The 19,503-nt window shown below is 37.9% G+C and overlaps 1 protein-coding gene across 2 annotated transcripts in view; it reads left to right on the top strand.

Annotated features, from left to right (window-relative positions):
• Window positions 1-19,230, top strand: part of MICALL2 (MICAL like 2) — a 66,080-nt gene extending 46,850 nt beyond the window's left edge. For both annotated transcript variants that reach the window (XM_074207756.1, XM_074207755.1), the window contains 8 exons: window positions 4,557-4,694; window positions 5,228-5,277; window positions 5,777-5,900; window positions 6,668-6,758; window positions 7,081-7,154; window positions 8,880-8,994; window positions 12,690-12,736; window positions 18,706-19,230. In XM_074207756.1, the coding sequence (XP_074063857.1) occupies window positions 4,557-4,694; window positions 5,228-5,277; window positions 5,777-5,900; window positions 6,668-6,758; window positions 7,081-7,154; window positions 8,880-8,994; window positions 12,690-12,736; window positions 18,706-18,797 (731 nt within the window). In that variant the 3' untranslated portion in view covers window positions 18,798-19,230. The remainder of the gene's footprint in view (window positions 1-4,556; window positions 4,695-5,227; window positions 5,278-5,776; window positions 5,901-6,667; window positions 6,759-7,080; window positions 7,155-8,879; window positions 8,995-12,689; window positions 12,737-18,705) is intronic.
• The last annotated feature ends 273 nt before the right edge of the window (window positions 19,231-19,503 follow it).

Below are 19,503 nucleotides of genomic sequence, written 5' to 3'. Positions count from 1 at the left end.
TGGCCTTGGACAAGCCACTTAACCCCATTTGCCTTGCAAAAACCTAAAAAAAAAGTTAAAAGGGAAAGGGAATAAAACTGTTTGAGGAGGAATAAGAGGAATGGAAAGAGAAAAATATAAATGGAGGAAGATAGCATGGAGGGAAATACAGAATTACTAATCTTAACTGTAAATGTGAATGGGATGAATTGTCCTAAACAAATGGAAGTGATTAGCAGAAAGGATTAAAAATCAGAATCCTACAATATGTTGTTTATAAGAAATACATTTGAAGCAATGAGATATACAAAGAGTAAAGGTAAAAGAATTAAGCAAAATATACTATGCTTCAGCTGAAGTAAAAAACCAGGGATAGTGATCCTGATCTCAAATAAAGCAAAAGCAAAAACAGATCTCATTAAAAGGGATAAGAAAGGAAACTACACCGAGTGATATAGTAGCCAAATTCCCAGAGGAAATGTTGAGTGAATTACAAGGAGACATAGACAGCAAAACCTTAATAATGGGGGACCTCAAACTCCCTCTCTCAGAACTAGATAGAACTAGATAAATCTAACCACAAAATAAGCAAGAAGGAAGCTAGGAAGGGGAGTAATAGACCTCTGGAGAAAATTTAATGGGGATAGAAAGGAATATACACTTTTCTTGGCATTACATGGCTCTTAATCAAATGCAGAAAGGCAGAAATAATAAATGCATACTTCTCAGACCATGATGCAATAAAAATTACATGTAATAAAGAGTCATGGAAAGAGAAATGAAAAACTAATTAGAAGCTAAATTACTTAATTTTAAATAATGAATGAATCAAACAACAAATTGTAGAAATAATAATTATATCCGAGAAAATGATAATGATGAGGTATTATACCAAAATTTTTTAGAATGCAACCAAGGTGAATTTTGAGGGGAAACTTTGTATCTCTAAATGCTTATATGATTAAAATAGAAAAAGAGGAGAGCAGTGAATTGGGTATGCAACCAAAAAAGTTAGAAAAAGAACAAATTAAAGATCCCCAATTAAATGCCAGATTAAAAATTCTGAAAATTAAGGGAGAGATTAATAAAATTGAAAGCAAGAAAACCATTGATCTAATAAATAAAACTAAGAGTTGGTTTTATGAAAAAAAGCCAATAAAATAGATAAACCAGATAAAAAAAAGAAAGAGGACAACTAAATTGCAATGAAAAGGTGAACTAACTACCAATGAGGAGGAAATTAAAGATATAATTTGTAGCTACTTTGCCCAACTGTATGCCAATAAGTTTGATAACCTGAATAAAATGGATGAATGTTTACAAAAATACAAATGCCCAGATTAAAGAAGAGGAAAAAGAAATTGAAGAAACCTTCAATAAATTCCTTAAGAAAAAGCCTCCAGGTCTAGTTGGATTTACAAGTGAATTCTACCAAAGATTTAAGGAACAATTCATTCCTATTCCATATAAACTATTTAAAAAACAGGAGAAGTTCTACCAAATTCCTTTTATGATACTACCAACATGATACTGATACCTAAATCAGGAAGAATCAAAACAAAGAAAATTATAGAGCACTCTCCCTAATGAACATTGATGTAAAAATCTGAAATAAAAATTACAGCAAGTTATTACTAGAATAATACACCATGATCAGGAAGAATTTATACCAGATAGGCAGGGATGGTTCAATATTATGAAAACATTCAACATAATTGAACATATCAATTCAAAAACCAATAGGAATCTTATGGTTATCTCAATAGATGCTGAAAAAATCTTTGATAAAAATACAGCATCCATTCCTATTAAAAACATTAGAAAGTTTAGGAATAAATGGAGTTTTCCTTAAAATAATAAGTAGTATCTATCTAAAAAGCCATCAACAAATATTATATGTAATAGGGATAAACTTGGAACATTTCCAATAAGGGTGAAACAAGGATCACTATTACTATTCAGTATAGTTTTAGAACTGTTAGCTCTAGCAATAAATGAAGAAAAAGAAATTGAAGGAACCAGAACTGGCAATGAGGAAGCAAAGCTTTCACTCTTTGCAGATGATATGATGGCATACTTAGAGAACCCAAGAAAATCATCTAAAAACCTCCTTGAAACAAATAACAAATTTAGCAAAGTAGCTACATAAATTATCAGCATTTCTACATATGAACAGTAAAGTCCAAGAGCAAGAGATAGTAAGAGAAATTCCATGTAAAGTAGTTGTAGGCAACATTAAATATTTGGGAATCTACCTCCCAAGTCAAATGTAGAAACTGTATGAACACAATTATAAAGCACTGCTCACTCAAATAAAGTCAGATCTAAATAATTGAAAAAATGTCAATTGCTCATGGTTAGGTTGAGCTAATATAATAAAAATGGCAATTCTACCCAAATTAAATTACTTATTCTATGCCATACCAATCAATCTACCAAATAATTATTTTACCAAGCTAGAAAAAATAATAACAAAATTCATCTGGGGCAACAAAAGGTCAAGAATAGCAAGGGAACTGATGGGAAAAAAATTAAAGGAAGATAGCCTAAGCTCTACCAGATGTAAAACTATACTGTAAAGTGGCAGTCATCAAAACTGCTTGGTCCTGGTTAAGAAATAGAGTAATGGATCAGTGGATTAAGATAGTTTCAAAAGAAACAGTAGTAAATGACTTCATAATCTACTGTTTGACAAACCCAAAGACATTAGTTTCTGGGATAAGAATTCACTATTTGACAAAAATTGATGAGAAAATGGAAAATAGTATGTCAAAAACTAGGCATAGATCCACATCTCACACCCTATACCAAAATATGGTTGAAATGGGAACAGAACTTAGACATAAAGGGGAACCATAGATAAATTAATAAACCAAAAATTCTCTATCTGATTTATGGAAAGGGGATGAATTTATGACCAAACAAGAAGAGTATGTTATGAACTGCTAAATGAATGTTATGAACTGCTAAATGAATGATTTTGACTATATTAAATTAAAAAGTTTTTTCACTAATAAAATCAATGCTGCCAAAATTAGAAGGAAAACAGAAAACTGGGAAACAATCTACATAACTAGCAAGTCTGATAAAAGTCTCATTTCTTAAATATATAGAGAACTGCACCAAATTTATAAGGTTAAAAGTCATTCCTCAACTGATAAATGGTCAAAGGATATGAATAGACAGTTTTCCAATGAAGAAATTGAAAGCTAAAAATAATCATATGAAAAAAATGCTCCAAATCATTATTGATTAGAGAGTTGCAAATTAAAACAATTTTGAGGTATCATTTTACACCTATCAGATTGGCCAAGATGAGAAAAAAGGGAAAATGATCAGTGTTGGAGAGGTTGTGGGAGGACTGGGACATTGATGCATTGCTGGTGGAGTTGTGAACGGATCCAACCATTCTGGAGAGCAATATGGAACTATGCCCAAAGAGCAATAAAATAGTTCATACCCTTTGATCCAACAATTCCAATTCTAGGTCTACATCCAGAAGAAATCATAAAAAATGGGAAAGAATTCCACATGTTCCAAAATATTCATAGCAGCTCTTTTTTGTAGTGGCAATGAATTTCAGTTCAGAGAGCTAGGACAATTGTATTAGATCAGCTATGGACAATGCTATCCCCATCCAGAGGAAGAAAAACAGAACCAAACTACATTCACTTTTTAAAAAATCTTTTATGTATTTCTTTCCCTTAATCCTTATTCTTCATACCAAAAATGGCCAATCTGTAAATATGCTTAACACAAATGTGCATGTACAATATTAACCTATTAGCTGCTGGGGGGGGGGGGTTGGGAAGGAAGGGTAGAAGAAAATTTTGTGATTTAAAAATATACATAGGTATTTGAATGAATGTTAAAAAAACTTTCAAAACATATATTTGGAAAAATAAAAAATCAATAAAAAAGTATCTGAAGCCAGATTTGAGCTCAGGTACTTGACAGGTTGGCACAACTGAGATCCAAATTCGTTTCTCATAACTGACTGTTTTTGCACCAAAGTTTCATGATATCTGCTAACTTTGTTAGGAGTATATACCATTCAACCTTAGGGAGCCTAGGTGAGAGTATGAATGTTTAAATGCAAAACCATCTCTACCATTGAAAAAAATTCCATTCAGTTCAACAAGCACTAATTCTTAGGGTTTAGAGTTCTTTTCTGTTCTATTTCTTTGGGTCTTTGGTTTAGGTTTGGGGTGGATTGGTGATTATAACTAAGAGAAAAAGGTTAAAAAAATCTGTGTGATTGAGGAATGAAGGAAGATGAATTCCAGTGGGTTTATGAGTTAAGATTCATTTTAAAAATGAAAACTAAGGGGGTGGCTAGGTGGCACAGTGGATAAAGCACTGGCCCTGGAGTCAGCAGTACCTGGGTTCAAATTCAATCTCAGATACTTAATATTTACCTAGCTGTGTGGCCTTGGGCAAGCCACTTAGCCCCATTTGTCTTGCAAAAAAAACCTAAAAAAAAAATGAAAACTAAGGATGATGTGGGCCTAAATGGACTACGAATCCACTTGGTCCTCATCAGTCCCTGTCTGTCCATCTCTTCTTTCTCTATATAGCTTCAACTGTTTCATCAGTAGGCCGGAAGAAGCTCTTGATACCATCCAACCTGGATACTTCTGACAACTGGATGAAGCCTGAGCCAAAGTGGGAAGAAACCATCCCTCCAGAGAAACCTGTTCGACTCAACAAGCCAGGTCAGCTTGAGGCATTCTCTGCCTGTAGTGGGGGTTCAAACCCTCCTTTCCTCCTTCCATTCCCCTTCCTCAATCTTTCTAATACTTTTCCTATCTTCCCACCCACAGCTTTTTGGTTTTCCCCCAAGGGAAATAGCCCAAAGAAAAATTTCATGAGTCATTTGATGTTTGTAGGCATGGAAATCTTGTGACATGTATGGAGTATTTTTGTGGTCTTGTTTGCTCATTGAGAGGGCTCAGACCCTAAACAAAGAATATCAAAGATTATAGTCAGGACCTGAGGGGTTGGTTGAGTCAATAAGCAATTAAGGTAAGGGGGGGAGGGAATGAATGTGACATAGGCTACAAGGGGTCTATTTGTACCCTATGAGTTTTGGAAGATGTTTGCTGGGAGTTGAAGGAAGCCAGAGAAGCAAGGAGATGTAGCTAAGGAGGGAGAGAATTCCAGACATGGGGGACAGTCATTGAAATTCCCAGCATCAGGAGATAAGAGCCCAAGTCTCACTGTATTAAAGGTTTTGCTTCCTTTTCAGAAACAAGCTTCCCCATCTCATCGAACAAGGAGGTGAAATCTTTAGTCCAGGTATGTTTGAAAAGAGAAATTGTTAGCAAAAGAAATTGAGAATCAGGGGAAAATTTAGGGTGGGGGGGGTAGAGAGGAGGATAATGAAGGGCAAATGGAAAGAACCATTATTATAGGGAAAGGATGGGGCTTGACATTATTTTTTTCACATTAGGAATTAAGCATTTATAAATGTGAATCCCATCCACGTTTAAGATTATTCAGGATATGAATGGTAAGGGGCAGTGTGGGGGAAGGGGAGAAAGCAATGGTCATAGGATCATAGATTTAGAACTTAAAAGCACTTTATAAGCCATCATATCCAATTTCCTCCTTTTATAGATGGGTAAACTGAGGCTTAGAGAGATTTAAGTGATTTACCCTGGAGTAAGTCACTTCAGTTAGCAAGTGTCAGAGGCAGGAGCTGAATGAACCAAGATCATCCTGACTCCAAGTCTAATTATACTTTCTCATCTCTTCCCTTCTCATCACTTTCCTCTTCTCTGTTTCGGCCTCTTAGAACCACCCTGACTATATGTCAGAGGAAGAGATCCAGAAGAAGATTCAGGGCATTGAGAGAGAACTGGACTCTTTAGAACTGAAAGGCATAGACCTAGAGAGCAAGCTTCGGGAAGCTGAGGGAGGTAAGTTAGCAGGAGTGCTCCAAGTTCAAGTGAGAAGAGAATGGATTCAGGTTGGGTAGGGTCAGGGATGGGCTGCTTCCAGGAATGCTTTCTTGGCTGGAAATTGGTTAGCTACCTGCTAACCACATCTACCTGCTGGGAAGGGGACTGGTCTAGTCACTCTTCTTGTGAGGAGTAGCTGAGAAGGGCTGATCCGTGGCTTGATACTTTCTCTAGTTACCCTTGTTCTGACTTGTGACTCAAGCTTTGGGTTCTAATTTCTTTTCTAACTCCATTTGGATTATTCTTTGTGGTTTGGGGACCAATGTTTAATACTCTAAGAACCGTTGGTTTTTCTCTCTGGTTCCCTCTCCTCACTCTTTACTTGGACCTTGAAATCTGTCCCCTGCTTCAGTTTCTGTCAATTTTCATCTCAGGTTCCATCTTCTGATGCTCAACTCTGATTCTTTCCCTTAAGGAAAACAAGGTTTGGGCAAAGGGAGGGGCTTCTGTTGTTCAGAAGCTTTGAAGGACCATATTGCAATATGGGGTAGAAGAAAGCTGCCTTGACTGAGGAGTCTGCTGTATTGTTTGTGGACTACACCAAGGGATTTTAGATATCTGTTTTAATTAGGTGAACAGGAGAGGTTCACACTATTTGAGGTGGCAGGGAACAGTGGAAACATTTAGTTGCACCCAAGTGGAGTCCTGCTTGGTTACCTATGGTATTTAGGGTTCACCAGACCATATTGATCTAAGATTATTCTTGTTCTCCTCTTGTTGTCTAGATGACTCTGAAGATGCTCTCATGGTAGAATGGTTCAAACTCATCCATGAGAAGCAGCTGCTATTGAGGCAGGAGTCAGAACTGATGTACAAGTGAGTATGATCTGATGAATCTTTAACTCATTACTGCCCCCCCCCCGCCCCCCCCACCTGATGGCTGATTGAGTGGGGGTGGTGGCATATAACCCTCTGCTTGTTCCTTTATACACTTGGGGTTGGAGGGTTGAGCAGGATCCTCCTCTTAGCCCAGTCTTTTCTAATGAAAGAGCGACCTGGAACTGGACTGTAATTGGGGAAGACATCCTGAGAGAACAGGATCCCCTGGTGACTTTAACCCTGAGTTGAGTGGGAAAGATAAGGCTCAGGTCACTCAGAACTCAGCTGTGAAACTTGTTTCTTTGCTGAATTTTTCCAGAGCTAAGGAGCAGCGTCTGGAGGAGATGCAGCTTGATATTGCTGGTGAACTTCGCCACTTATTGGAAAAACCTGGTAAGTAGATGACCAAGTCTTTTAGCTTCCTCACTGCCCCAGTTAAAGAAAGGGAGAAGGATATCTGCTCATGTGAAATCTGGGCATCATTGCTCAAAGGATCCTCCTAAGAAACACAGAGATGTGAAATAAGTCAATTGAAGTGCTCTCCTCTTTTTTTAATCTTTTTTCTTTTGTTACAAGGCATGGTTCTCTCAGATGAGGGAGAAGGATATCTAGAGGTGGAGGTGATGTAAAAACAAAACTGCTTACATTAAAAAATGAATATAAAAAGACAATGCCAGAATTCATAGAAACAGAGATCGGTTTTGGAAGGTTGTCTTGACTCCCAGTTACTTGACATCAATGTTCCCATCAGGGAGCAGAAGAGGCTAGAATGGAATTGAAGAATTACAACATCTTAGGGAGTTAGAAGGGACCCCAAATGCTATATAATCTCCATCCAACCTAATAGTGAACCAGCCTCCAGTATCTGAAGAGAAGAGGTTATCCAGGGTCTGTCTGAAGACCATCAATGAGGGAGGATCCAGTATTTCTATTCCACTTGGGATAACTCAATTTTAAAAGTTCTTCCTTCCATCAAACCTAAGTCTGTCTCTATACAGCTTCTACCCATTATTATTAGTTCTGTTTTTGAGGAGCAGATCCCTTTTCTATATAGTAGCCCTGAAAATTCATAAAGATAGCTATTCCATCACCCTCACATCTTCCCTAGGCTACTCAGTTGCTGCTCCCGGTCTTGAGTCTTCTCACCTTAGCATCTAAATCATAAGGTTTAAAGCTGGAAGGAACCTTGAAGAGTATATCCCAGGCCCCTTATTTTACAGATGATGAAACCGAGGTCTAGAGAGATGGAGTGACTTATCAACTTATCCTGTGTCCTTTTTTTTTTTAAAGAAAGAGTTTATTTATTTTGAGTTTTACAATTTTTCCCCCATTCTTGCTTCCCTCCCCCCATCCACCCCCACAGAAGGCATTCTGTTAGTCCTTACATTGATTCCATGTTATACATTGATTTTAGTTGAATGTGATGACAGAGAAATCATATCCTTAAGGAAGAAAAATAAAGTATGAGATAGTAATATTGCATAATATAATGCTTTTTTTTTCTAATTTGACAGTAATAGTCTTTGGTCTTTGTTCAAAGTCCATAATTCTTTCTCTGTATGCAGATGGTATTCTCCATTGCCCTGTGTCCTTTCCTCAGGTGTGTCTAACCCACAGCCCAAAGGCCACATTGAGCCCCTCAAGTCTATTTGTGTGTTATTATATTTTTAAAATTATACTCATGGGTTACATTGTAGTCATAAATAAATATTAAATTCTATATGTATCCCTTGATAAGTTTTTTGTTGGGCTATGCAGCCAAGAAGAGCTAAAAGGTTGTATACCCATGCTCTACACCATTCTGAAGTGTCTATTACTTAGCTAAAAGCATTTAAAATACCCTCAATTCCAGAGTCAAGAGGTCTTAATCTTGCCAGCAATAGAGGTTTGAATTAGATAGCCTTTGGGGTTCCTTCTAACACTTAAGATTCTGTGATTCTGTGGCTTTGGAAACATGTCTTGTCATAGAGTCCCAGTTTCTTGGCTTCCATGCTACCACCAGAGAGAAGAGATGCTGCCACCTGCAGGAGAAGTAGGGATTAACCACTTGATAAAGAATAGCTTACTCGCTTTGGGAAACACAGAATAGGTAGGACCACTGCTGTTTTAAACCTACAGAGGCATTGAAGACACCAAAGGAGAAAAAAAGGGAGCAGGAGCTTCTGGAACAGTATGTGAACACGGTGAATGATCGCAGTGACATCGTGGACTGTCTGGACGAAGATCGTATCAGGTTAGGATGGGGTGGGCAAGGTGAATGATAGGAGGGGACTGGGAACAAAAAGGGGAGATTTGGACAATCTAGTCTGGGGTAGGGGACCTGGGTAATGAAATGGGGCAAGAGGCAGGGTGGGAAAACAAGGATTCTTCATATCTTTCATCCCTTATATCTATCTCAGTCTTTCCAAAGTTATTTCTGATTGTGGTTTCACTCATCCCTTCAATTTCCCCCAGCTCCAATAAAGAATGTGACAATATGAACAATTATCCATATTTTACAGATGGGGAAATCAAAGTTAAGATAGGGTAAGCTTTTAGCCAAGTTCCATTATGGTCCCCTTTTATGAGACTGGTAGTGTGGGGAGTTGACACTGAGTGATTAAGGGCTTTGGGGAAAATAGGAGCTTAGCCTGACAATTTCAAGATCCTGGATGACACAGTGCTGGGCTTGGAGTTAGGACTTGTTTTCCTGAATTCAAATCTGACCTCAGACATTTATTGGCTTATTTTTGGGCAAGTCATTTTACTCTGTTTCCCTCAGTTTCCTCATGTGTAAAATGAACTGGAAAAGGAAATGACAAATCACTCTAGTATCTTTGTCAAGAAAACCCCAAATGAGATCAGGAAGAGTCAGGTATAACTGAACAAATAAAAGGACAACAACAATACCCAGAGATGTTTTCAACTGTGCAGGCAAGGACTGGGATGAGCATTACTACCAACCCTATTCTTTAGGCAAGGTACTTGATTCTAACTCAAGTCAACAAATAAAAAAGTACTTATTTTAGATGTCCTGGACCCTGAGGATGTTATATCATTACTTCAAGGGTTTTATCTTTTTGTTTTTGTTTTTGCAAAGCAACGGGATTAAGTGACTTGTCCAAGGTCACACAGTGACACACAAGTGTCTAAGGTTGGATTTGAACTCAGGTACTCCTGACTCTAGGGCCTGTGCTCTATTCACTGCACCACCTAGCTTCCCCAAGGATTTTATCTTTTATCTTTTGAGATTTTATCTTCCTGTATTCCCTCCACTGAAGCAGATTATAATCTCTTTATAATATAGTTTCTGAGAACTGCTTGGACTAAAGAATTCAAAACACCATTTCCAAGCTGGTCTTGGAAACTTGGTAGGGCTGATCCCCTAAGAGAGAATAGCTGCCTAGTCATCAGGCACAGCTGGTATTCCACTAATATAAGTCCTATGATTGCCTTCACGATTCAATGAGACCTCAAGGGTGGACTTAGAGAAGAGGAGATCTCAAGACCCTGCAAAATGCACATATCAAATGACATAGCCCTGACCTCAAGAGGGTTCTAATAGTTTTATTTCTAGAAGGGGATAAAAACTATTTCAGTCTTGTAGTTTTGTCCCTAGTAAGGGTGGCAATATTAATATACCTAAAAAGCATTACAAAGCAAGAACAACATTGATTAAGGACTACACAAGATTGTATAGGATAAGGGTTAAATTATAATAGCTAACATTTATATGGAATACTAAAGTTTTTCCTCTTTTTAACATATATTTTATTTTTAATTTATGGGATAAAACAAGCATTTCCATAACAGTATAATTTTTAAAATGATTATATATGAAACTGAAAATCTATTATGTACAACTTGCTGTTCTATTTATATATAATAAGCTTATGTATAACAAATTTATTTTTTATCCTCCCCCTCACACTAGAGATAGCTATAATTGGAAACAAATAGTGGTATCTGTGTGTGTGTGTGTGTGTGTGTGTGTGTGTGTGTGTGTGTGTAATATTATTCTCTATATATATATATACTTCTATTTATCAGGCTTTTTATTTATATGACTTTAGGTGAATATATCATTTTTGACTATTATAAATGCTCAAAGTAACTACAAAAAGGACATATGAAGAAAGATATTTTCTGCATCCAGAGAAACAACTGATAAATAGAAATATGTATAGCATAATAAAGTTCACAAAGCAGAGGTAGAAGAGATAAAATCAATGTCCTCCACATTTAGATGAGGAAACTGAAGCTCAAGGAGGTTAAGTGACTTGCATAAGTCCACAAAGGTCTTAAGTGTCAGGAAAAAGAGGGGAGGGAATAAGTGTTAATTAGGTACTACTGTCTGCTATTATCTCATTTAATCTTCACAACAACCCTATGAGGTAGGGGCTATTATAAATACCATTTTATGGTTGAAGAAACTGAAGTAGACAGACAGGTTAAGTGACTTGTCTGGGCTCTTACAACTAGTAAGTATCTGAGGCTGGATTTGAACTCAGGTCTTCCTGAATGACACAAGTGTCATTTGAAGTTCTGTACTCTGTCTCAAAAGTCAGTGGTCTATCCACTATTCTTTAGATTATAGTTTTTCCATCTGATCTTTATAAAATCCATGTGAAGAAAATGCTACAATCTATAGTCCTATAATACAGATGAGGAAACTGAGGCTTGGAGAGATTAATTGGCTTGTCCATGTAACAAAGCTAGGTGTAAGAAGTGAAGTGATTTCCAAACCTTGTTTTTCCTTAGAAAACAGTGACCATACAGATGAATAAGCAATCTTTAAAGCTTGCTGATATCAATGTGTATACATATCTGTAAATAGATAACACACATGGACAGTGCTAGATTGAATGGAAGGGCAATAGGGAGCCTTGTAATGCTTTTGAGTAGGTGAGTGACAAAGAAAGCTAGAGAAGATGAACTGATTGCAATGTGCTAGATGAATTAAAAGCAACAAGCCAATATGAAGATTATTGCAAGAATAATTCATATTCAGGGGAAGTGAGGGCCAGAAGCAAATTGCAAATAATGGGGGGGAAGGGATGCAGCTGCCATATGCTGAAAAAGAAGAAAAGGATAGGATTGTTGACTGGGGAAGGGAGGGAGGAACCACATTGCTAGACTTCCAGGCTTCTAGCCTTGGTAACTGGGAGAATGACAGAACTAGACCCATTGGCAGGCCGTGAGAAAGGGATTGAGAAAAACTTGTTTGAAGTAGTCAGGGGTCAGTCTGGGTTGGGGGGCAGGGAGATGGGTAGACAGGAAATCATTCTTCTAGGTAGATTGTCTTGTTTTCAGCCTCTTCCCAAGTTTCCCCCTTCCCCCTGTATGAAGAAGGACTCTTAAGGTCTCTATGAAAGGTTGGAAGCCCTGTTTTTGTAGAATTCTAGTTCCTTGTCTCCTGGGAAAGGGGAGGGGAGAATCAGGGGTGAGAGGTTAATTTGGTAAGATTTTTTTCTTCTGGTTTTAATATTTCTCCATAGACTCCTTTAAAAACATAGTCAGCTAATACATCAGCCGATTTGCACTAACTGTGAGGAAAATGCACCACTTGGCCCCCGACCTCTCTTAAAATGGCCAAGGGGGTCATTTGTGAGTTGCTAGTTTCTTCTGCCAGTAAATGCATTGTTGGAGGGGTTTTTATGTGTGTATGCCTGTATTTCCTGTTTGTTTTGGTTTAATTTCTTTTTATCTTTTTAAAACTGGCAAGTATAGTTAACCAATTCTAATCTTCTAACCCAGGGCTACTCCTAGCAATTGTAGATGTTAAAAGTCTAGAGCTGGTATCTTCCTGCTTCAGATGTCCAGTAATCTTATAAAGTGGATCTGGGTATCAGAGTGATGTCCAGACCTAAGGAATCTGTCCCACAATTGTCATTGCCAGGATGCATTTTGGACTTAACCTTTACCTTAACATTTCTTTCTTTTTTTCAGGGAGCAGGAGGAAGACCAGGTGATCCAAAACATGATCCAGAAATTAGGTAATCTATACATGTTTAAGACCATCCTACCCTATTCAAAAAGGCAGTAATTAGGATCTGAAGGCAAATCCCTCTTGGGAAAAGTTTGGGGTTAACTGGGGGGGGGGGTCCAAACGATGATCTGAGGAAGTGAATCAAAGGTCATTTTAAAGTCCATTAAGAATGTGACTTCAGTTTAGAGGGTGGGAAGAAATGAAGTCTGAAATAGTCCTCTAAGTTTGGGTAGGTTAATCAAGTAGAACCACAAAAATGTTGATGAAATTTGAATACCTTATGCCACTTCCTTGTTCAAGATAATAATCTTTATCAAATATTCAATCAAGAAGGATTTATTAAGCACTTACCCAGTACTAAAAGCTAGAGATACAAAGAAAAGGCCAAAATAGCCCCTACCCTCAAGGAGCTTACATTCAATGAGGAAAACTACAAATATAAATCAACATGCAATAAATTTGAGTAGATGGAATGAAGTTTTAGAGGGGATGTCACTAGCAGCTGGGGGATATTAGAAATGACCCAGAGGGGGAAGCTAGGTGGCACAGTGGATAGAGTACTAACCCTGGAGTCAGGAGAACCTGAATTCAAATCCGGCCTCAGACACTTAATTACTTAGCTGTGTGACTCTGGGCAAGTCACTTAACCCCATTGCTTTAAATAAATAAAAAAAATGACCTGGAGGAGATGGTACTTGGACTGAGTCTTTTTTAAAATTTTATTTAAGGCAATGGGGTAAAGTGACTTACCCAAGGTCACACAGCTAGATAATTATTAAGTGTCTTAGTGAACTCAGGTCCTCCTGACTCTGGGGCCGGTGCTCTATCCATTGTGCCACCTAGCTGCCCCACTGGGCTGAGTGTTAAAGGAAACCAAGGATTACAAGAGTCTGAAATTGGGAGAAAGCATTCTCAGCAGGAGGAACAGCCAGTGCAAAGATCTAAAGAAAGCAGGTATAGAATGTCATATCTGAGAAACAGTAAAAAGATCAATATGCATGTATGGTTGAGAGTGTAGAGAGGAATAAAACAGAAGAGTGTAAAAGTAGGGAAAAACCAGTTTCTGAAGATCAAAAAACATGAAAGAAAGTGCTTGTACTTCAACCTGTAGGTAACAGATTGCTGAGAGAGTTTACTGATCGGGGGGGTGACATGGTGAGCCTTCCGCTTTAGGAAAATTACTCTGCTGAGTAGAAAAGAGATTGTAAAAGAGAGACTTTAGGCAGAGAGACCCAATTAGAAGACTATTGCAATAGTCTAAGCAAGATTGAATGAGAAGCCGACCAGGGTGGTATCTATATGAATGGTAAGGAGACATATGTGAGAGATGTTGAGAAGAAAGAAATTGGCAACTGATTGGATTTGTGGGGTAAGAGAGAGAGAGGAGATGAAGTTGATACAAGATTGAGAATCAGGGTGATTCTCTTGAAATGATGATTCTCTTGAAAGTAAAAAAGAAGTTCATAAGGGGGGAGGGTTTTGAAGGAAAGATAATGAGTTCTGCTTTGTACATGTTGAGTTTGAGATGCCTATGGGACAATCAGTTTGAAATGAACAAAGGACAGTTAGTGATGTGGGACTAGAGGTCAGGATAGAAACTAGGGGTGGATAAATAGATCTAGAAATTATCTGCATAGAGATGATAATTAAACCCATGGGAGCTGATGAGATCAGTAAATGAGCATAAAGAAAGTAGAGAGGAAGGTCCAGAATAGAGCCTTGAGGGACCCTACAGCTAATAGGCATGATATATTTGAAGACCTAGTGAAAGAGACTGAGAACTAACAGTCAGACAGGTAGGAGGAGACAATCAATAAAGAACAGTTATGATATGACACAGAGAAGAGAAAGTATCCACAAACACAGGGAGAACAACAGTGTTGAATACAGAAGTTAAACTAGAGAAGAGACTACTAGATCTGGCGATTATGAAATGATTGGTAACTTTGGAGAAAGCAGTTTCACTTGAATGATGAGGATGGAAGTCAGTTATCAGAGAGTTTAGAAGAGAGTAAGAAGAAAAGGTCCTTTAAGGTAGATGCTTTTTCTAAGAGAATTTAGAAGGAGAGAGAGGATAATGGCTAATGGTCATAGTATGCTCTGTGGAGAGGTTTTTTTTTAGTTTTTTTTTTTTTGCAAGGCAATGGGGTTAAGTGGCTTGCCCAAGGTCACACAGCCAGGTAATTATTAGGTGTCTGAGGCCGGATTTGAACTCAGGTACTCCTGACTCCAGGGCTGGTGCTCTATCCACTGAGCAACCTAGCCGCCCCTATTTGTGGAGAGTTTTTAAAGGATGGAGGAAGACTTGGAAGGAGAAGGTAGCAGTAAAGGAGACAGGGGTGGGGGTAGTGGAGGAGAAAGAAGAGGAGGAGATGGAGTGTTGATGAGAACAACCTGTTGGAAAAGATGGGAAGGAAGGATATCAAAAGCTCTAAAATATTGACTGGGCCTTTCCCTTGATCTGCCATGTTGGTCAGGCATATAGGCCACCATTTTGGTTATACACCTCCTTTCTCTCCCTCAACCAGAGTTGTCATAATCTAAATACATTGAGACAATCACATATACACTCTTCCTTGGTTTACTTGACAGACCATTTGATCAGATTAGGCCTGGTTAGTGAGGACCCAGAAGCATAGGGAAGCTATCCAGTCAAAATTTGCATCCAAATTGACTTTAGCTTTGTTAATATAGCCCTCTAACCACTGGAAAAAAAAAAAATCAGTTAATCAGCAAATCAATCAACAAGTACTTATTAGACACCTATATTCTTCTTTCTATTCTGTAGCCCCAGACTGAATTCAGCATACTAGTAATTGTAACAAAATAATTTAGAATTCTACCAATAAAGATCGTATCAAGAGAAAATAGCAGCTATCTTTTCTATTTTTACATTCCTAGTCTGAATTTTAGGGTATTTTCCAAAAAGAATTTCTTTTCAGGGCAGCTAGGTGGCGCAGTGGATAGAACACCGGCCCTGGAGTACCTGAGTTAAAATTCAGCCTCAGACACTTAATAATTACCTGGCTGTGTGGCCTTGGTCAAGCCACTTAACCCTATTGCCTTGCAAAAAAAAAAAAAAACCAACAAAAAAACAAAAAAAAATTTCTTTTCTATTTATTGTTTCCAAATCTATTACTGTATTGAATTCAGAAATTGAGGGACCCTTCCTTTTTTGCATTAGAAAGTCAGTTAGGTGACACATTGGATAGGACACTGGACCTGGAGTGAGGAAGACTAATCTTCCTGAGTTCAAATTTGACCTCAGACACTTACAAGTTGCATGATCCTGGGCAAGTCATTTACCCTTGTTTGCTTCAGTTTCCTAGAGCTAGAGAAGGAAATGGTAAAGTATTTTTTTTATAAAGATTTTATTTATTTTGAGTTTTACAATTTTTCTCCTGATCATACTTCCCTCCCCCACTCCCCACAGAAGGCAATTTGTCAGTCTTTACATGGTATATACTATTGAATGTGATGAGAGAGAAATCATATCCTTAAGGAAGAAACATAAAGTATAAGAGATAGCAAGATCAGACAATAAGATATCAGGTTTTTTCCTAAATTAAAGGTAATAGTCCTTGGTCTTTGTTCAAACTCTACAGTTCTTTCTCTGGATATAGAAGGTATTCACCATTGCAGAGAGTCCCAAATTGTCCCTGATTGTTGTTCTGATGGAATGAGCAAGTCCATGTTGCTGTTGGTGTGTACAGTGTTTTTCTGGTTCTGCTCATCTCACTCAGCATCAGTTCATGCCAATCCTTCCAGGTTTCCCTGAATTCCCATCCCTCCTGGTTTCTAATAGAACAATAGTGTTCTGTGACATACATATACCACAGTTTGTAAAGGCATTCTCCAATTGAAGGGCATTTACTTGATTTCCAATTCTTTGCCACCACAAGCAGGGCTGTTATGAATATTTTTGTACAAGTGATGTCTTTACCCTTTTTCATCATCTCTTCAGGGTATAGACCAAGTAGTGGTATTGCTGGATCAAAGGGTATGCACATTTTTTTGCCCTTTGGGTGTAGTTCCAAATTTCTTTCCAGAAAGGTTGGATGAGTTCACAGCTCCACCAATAATGTAATAGTGTCCCAGATTTCCCACATTCCTTCCAACAATGCTCATTATCCTTTCTGGTCATATTGACCAGTCTGAGAGGTGTGAAGTGGTACCTCAGAGAAAATTTAATTTGCATTTCTCTAATAAGCAATGATTTAGAGCAATTTTTCTTATGACTATGGATTGCTTTGATCTCTCCATCTGTAAATTACCTTTTTACATCCTTTGACCATTTGTCAATTGGGGAATGGTTTTTTTAAAATGTGACTCAGTTCTCTGTATATTTTAGAAATGAGTCCTTTGTCAGAAACATTAGTTGTAAAGATTGTTTCCCAGTTTACTGCATTTCTTTTGATCTTGGTTACAGTGCTTTTGTCTGTGCAAACCCTTTTTAATTTAATGTAATTGAAATCAGATTAGGGCTGATTTTGTTTTTAGTGATGTAGAAATGATAAATTATTCCAGTATCTCTGCCAAGAAAACCCCAAAGAAGGGGGCATGAAAAGTCAGATATGCCTGAAAAAGGATTGAATAATTGAACATCATGAAGGCATTGTACAAGGTACTGGAGACACAAGTACAAAGAATAAAGCAATCTTTTCCCTCTAGGAGCTTAAATTCTAATGGAGGAGACAACAAATACATATAAAAATATATAGAACACAAATGAATGAATAAACACAAACATATACAAACATTTGTGCAAACATATGCAAGGTCATTTAAAGGGAGAGAGAGAGAACTCACAGCTGAGGGGAAGCAGAAAAGGCTCTGTACAAAAGATGATGCCTGAGTTGTTTTTGACATGTTGAGTTTAACATGACTTCAGAACATCTGTTTTAAAATGCCCAATTTGTAGTTTGTGATGTGGGCCTGAGACTCAGGGGAGAGACTGGGGCTGGATATATGGATTTGGGAATCATTTGCATAGACATGATAGTTCAACCTTTGTATGTTGATGAAGTTACCAATAAAGACTGTAGAGGGAGAAGAGAGAAGGGAATCTAGGACAGAAATATGAGGAGTGTTCAAGGTTGGGGAGTGTGAAATAGATGATGGTCCTATTAAGGAACCTGAGAAAGAAGAAATCGTCAGAAAGGTAAGTGATTAGAACCAGGAGATGAAAACCCTGAGAAGTGTCCAGAAGGAAAAGATAGAGAATCATGTCAAATGTACAAAAGTTGACTATGGCCTTATGTATTCAAAGCCCTGTTAGACCCTGGTAAAAACAGACAAGGAAAAACCCAAAGTCCTTATTGTTCAGTTAAGAAGGTAAAACTAGTGTAACATGAAAAAAAATCCAATCATGTTAGACTTATATATATATATATATAATATATATATATATATAATATATTATACATATAATAATAAAACCTGATTGAATGCATTAAGCAACATTTATGGTGAGAGAGATGAAGAGATAGTAATGAGGGAAAGAAGATTTTTTAAAAAAATGATCTTTGAAGGATTTGGATAATTTAAAATGAACAATTAATAGTGACTTATTAGCTGTGTGACCCTGGCCAAGTCATTTATCCCTGATTATATAGCATTTGATATATAACTGTACACCCCTTGTCTGCTTTCATCGTAAGGGCAATTTTGGGAGGTAGGTGCATTTATTATCTCCAATTCAAAGATGAGTAAAATATTGGAGAGAATGTGAGGTTCAGAGGATGGAGAACTCGAGGCTAGATTTGGGGCCAGAAGACTTGGGTATCTATATGACTTGGATGTTCCTTCTTTAGGCTTCAGTCTTCCTTCCTCATCTATAAAATGAGCACATTGGACTCATGTCCTATAAAATGGGCATATACTTAGACAACTGCCTTTCCATGTATTTCTGCTCTTGTAGGTGATAGTCGATAGTCTGGCTAGCCAAGGATTCAGCTATGTTTCTCTTCCCTGCAGACCTCCAGAAGGATGGAGCAGAGAAGAAGAAGCCCAAGTCCCGTTCATTCAGAATTTGGAAGCAGAAGAATAAGAGCAAAACATCAGCATGATGGCTCCCACTCTCCAAGGACCCAGCCAAAGCAGATGGGATGATTCTGTGTCTCCATTTCCCAACTTCATCCATTCTGGAAGCCTCCCCCACTTCCTAGAATGGAGAGGACAAGAGAGAATGTGGAATCCGGCACTTGTCAGAGAGTGACAAGCTTGTCTCCTCCCACAATGGGAAGGAAGGGACTGAGAGACAGAAGACTCCAAATTCTGACTCCTTAGGAGAGGGGGGAACTCTGTGGTCAGTTTACTCTGGGGAGGCAAGTAGAAGCTGGACTCCAGGGCCAGAGAAGGTCAAGCCCTCTTGCCTTTAAGTGAGGTCTTCTATGAGATCATCATAATAAAAACAAACTGATCCAGATTCAGTTTCCTCTCTTTTCTCTCTCCCTTTTCTACACTTCCTTTACCCCTACCACGATGAAACCTATGAATCAGAAGATCTAATATCTTGTAAGTTTAATGATATAACCTTGAAAAAGTCATCAAACCTATCTTCTCCTAAGTTTCTATGAAATTGTGAGCATTTCAGATTAGTGAGAGAATAATATGAGGTATGATGGATGTGAAAGTGTTTTTGGAAATATAGCAAGCATTGTTAAAATGTGAGGATAAAACAGATCTCAGGTTCCCACAGTGGTAGTAACTGGTGCTATTTGGAGGGGAGAGGATGCTAGGGTCTAGTTACATTCCCCCAGGTCTCTCCAGGAA

This window comes from Macrotis lagotis, chromosome X (assembly GCF_037893015.1).
Source record: "Macrotis lagotis isolate mMagLag1 chromosome X, bilby.v1.9.chrom.fasta, whole genome shotgun sequence".
Classification (NCBI taxonomy): Eukaryota; Metazoa; Chordata; class Mammalia; order Peramelemorphia; family Peramelidae; genus Macrotis; species Macrotis lagotis.
Note: the sequence above shows the minus strand (reverse complement) of the source record. Positions and strands in the feature narration are given on the sequence as shown.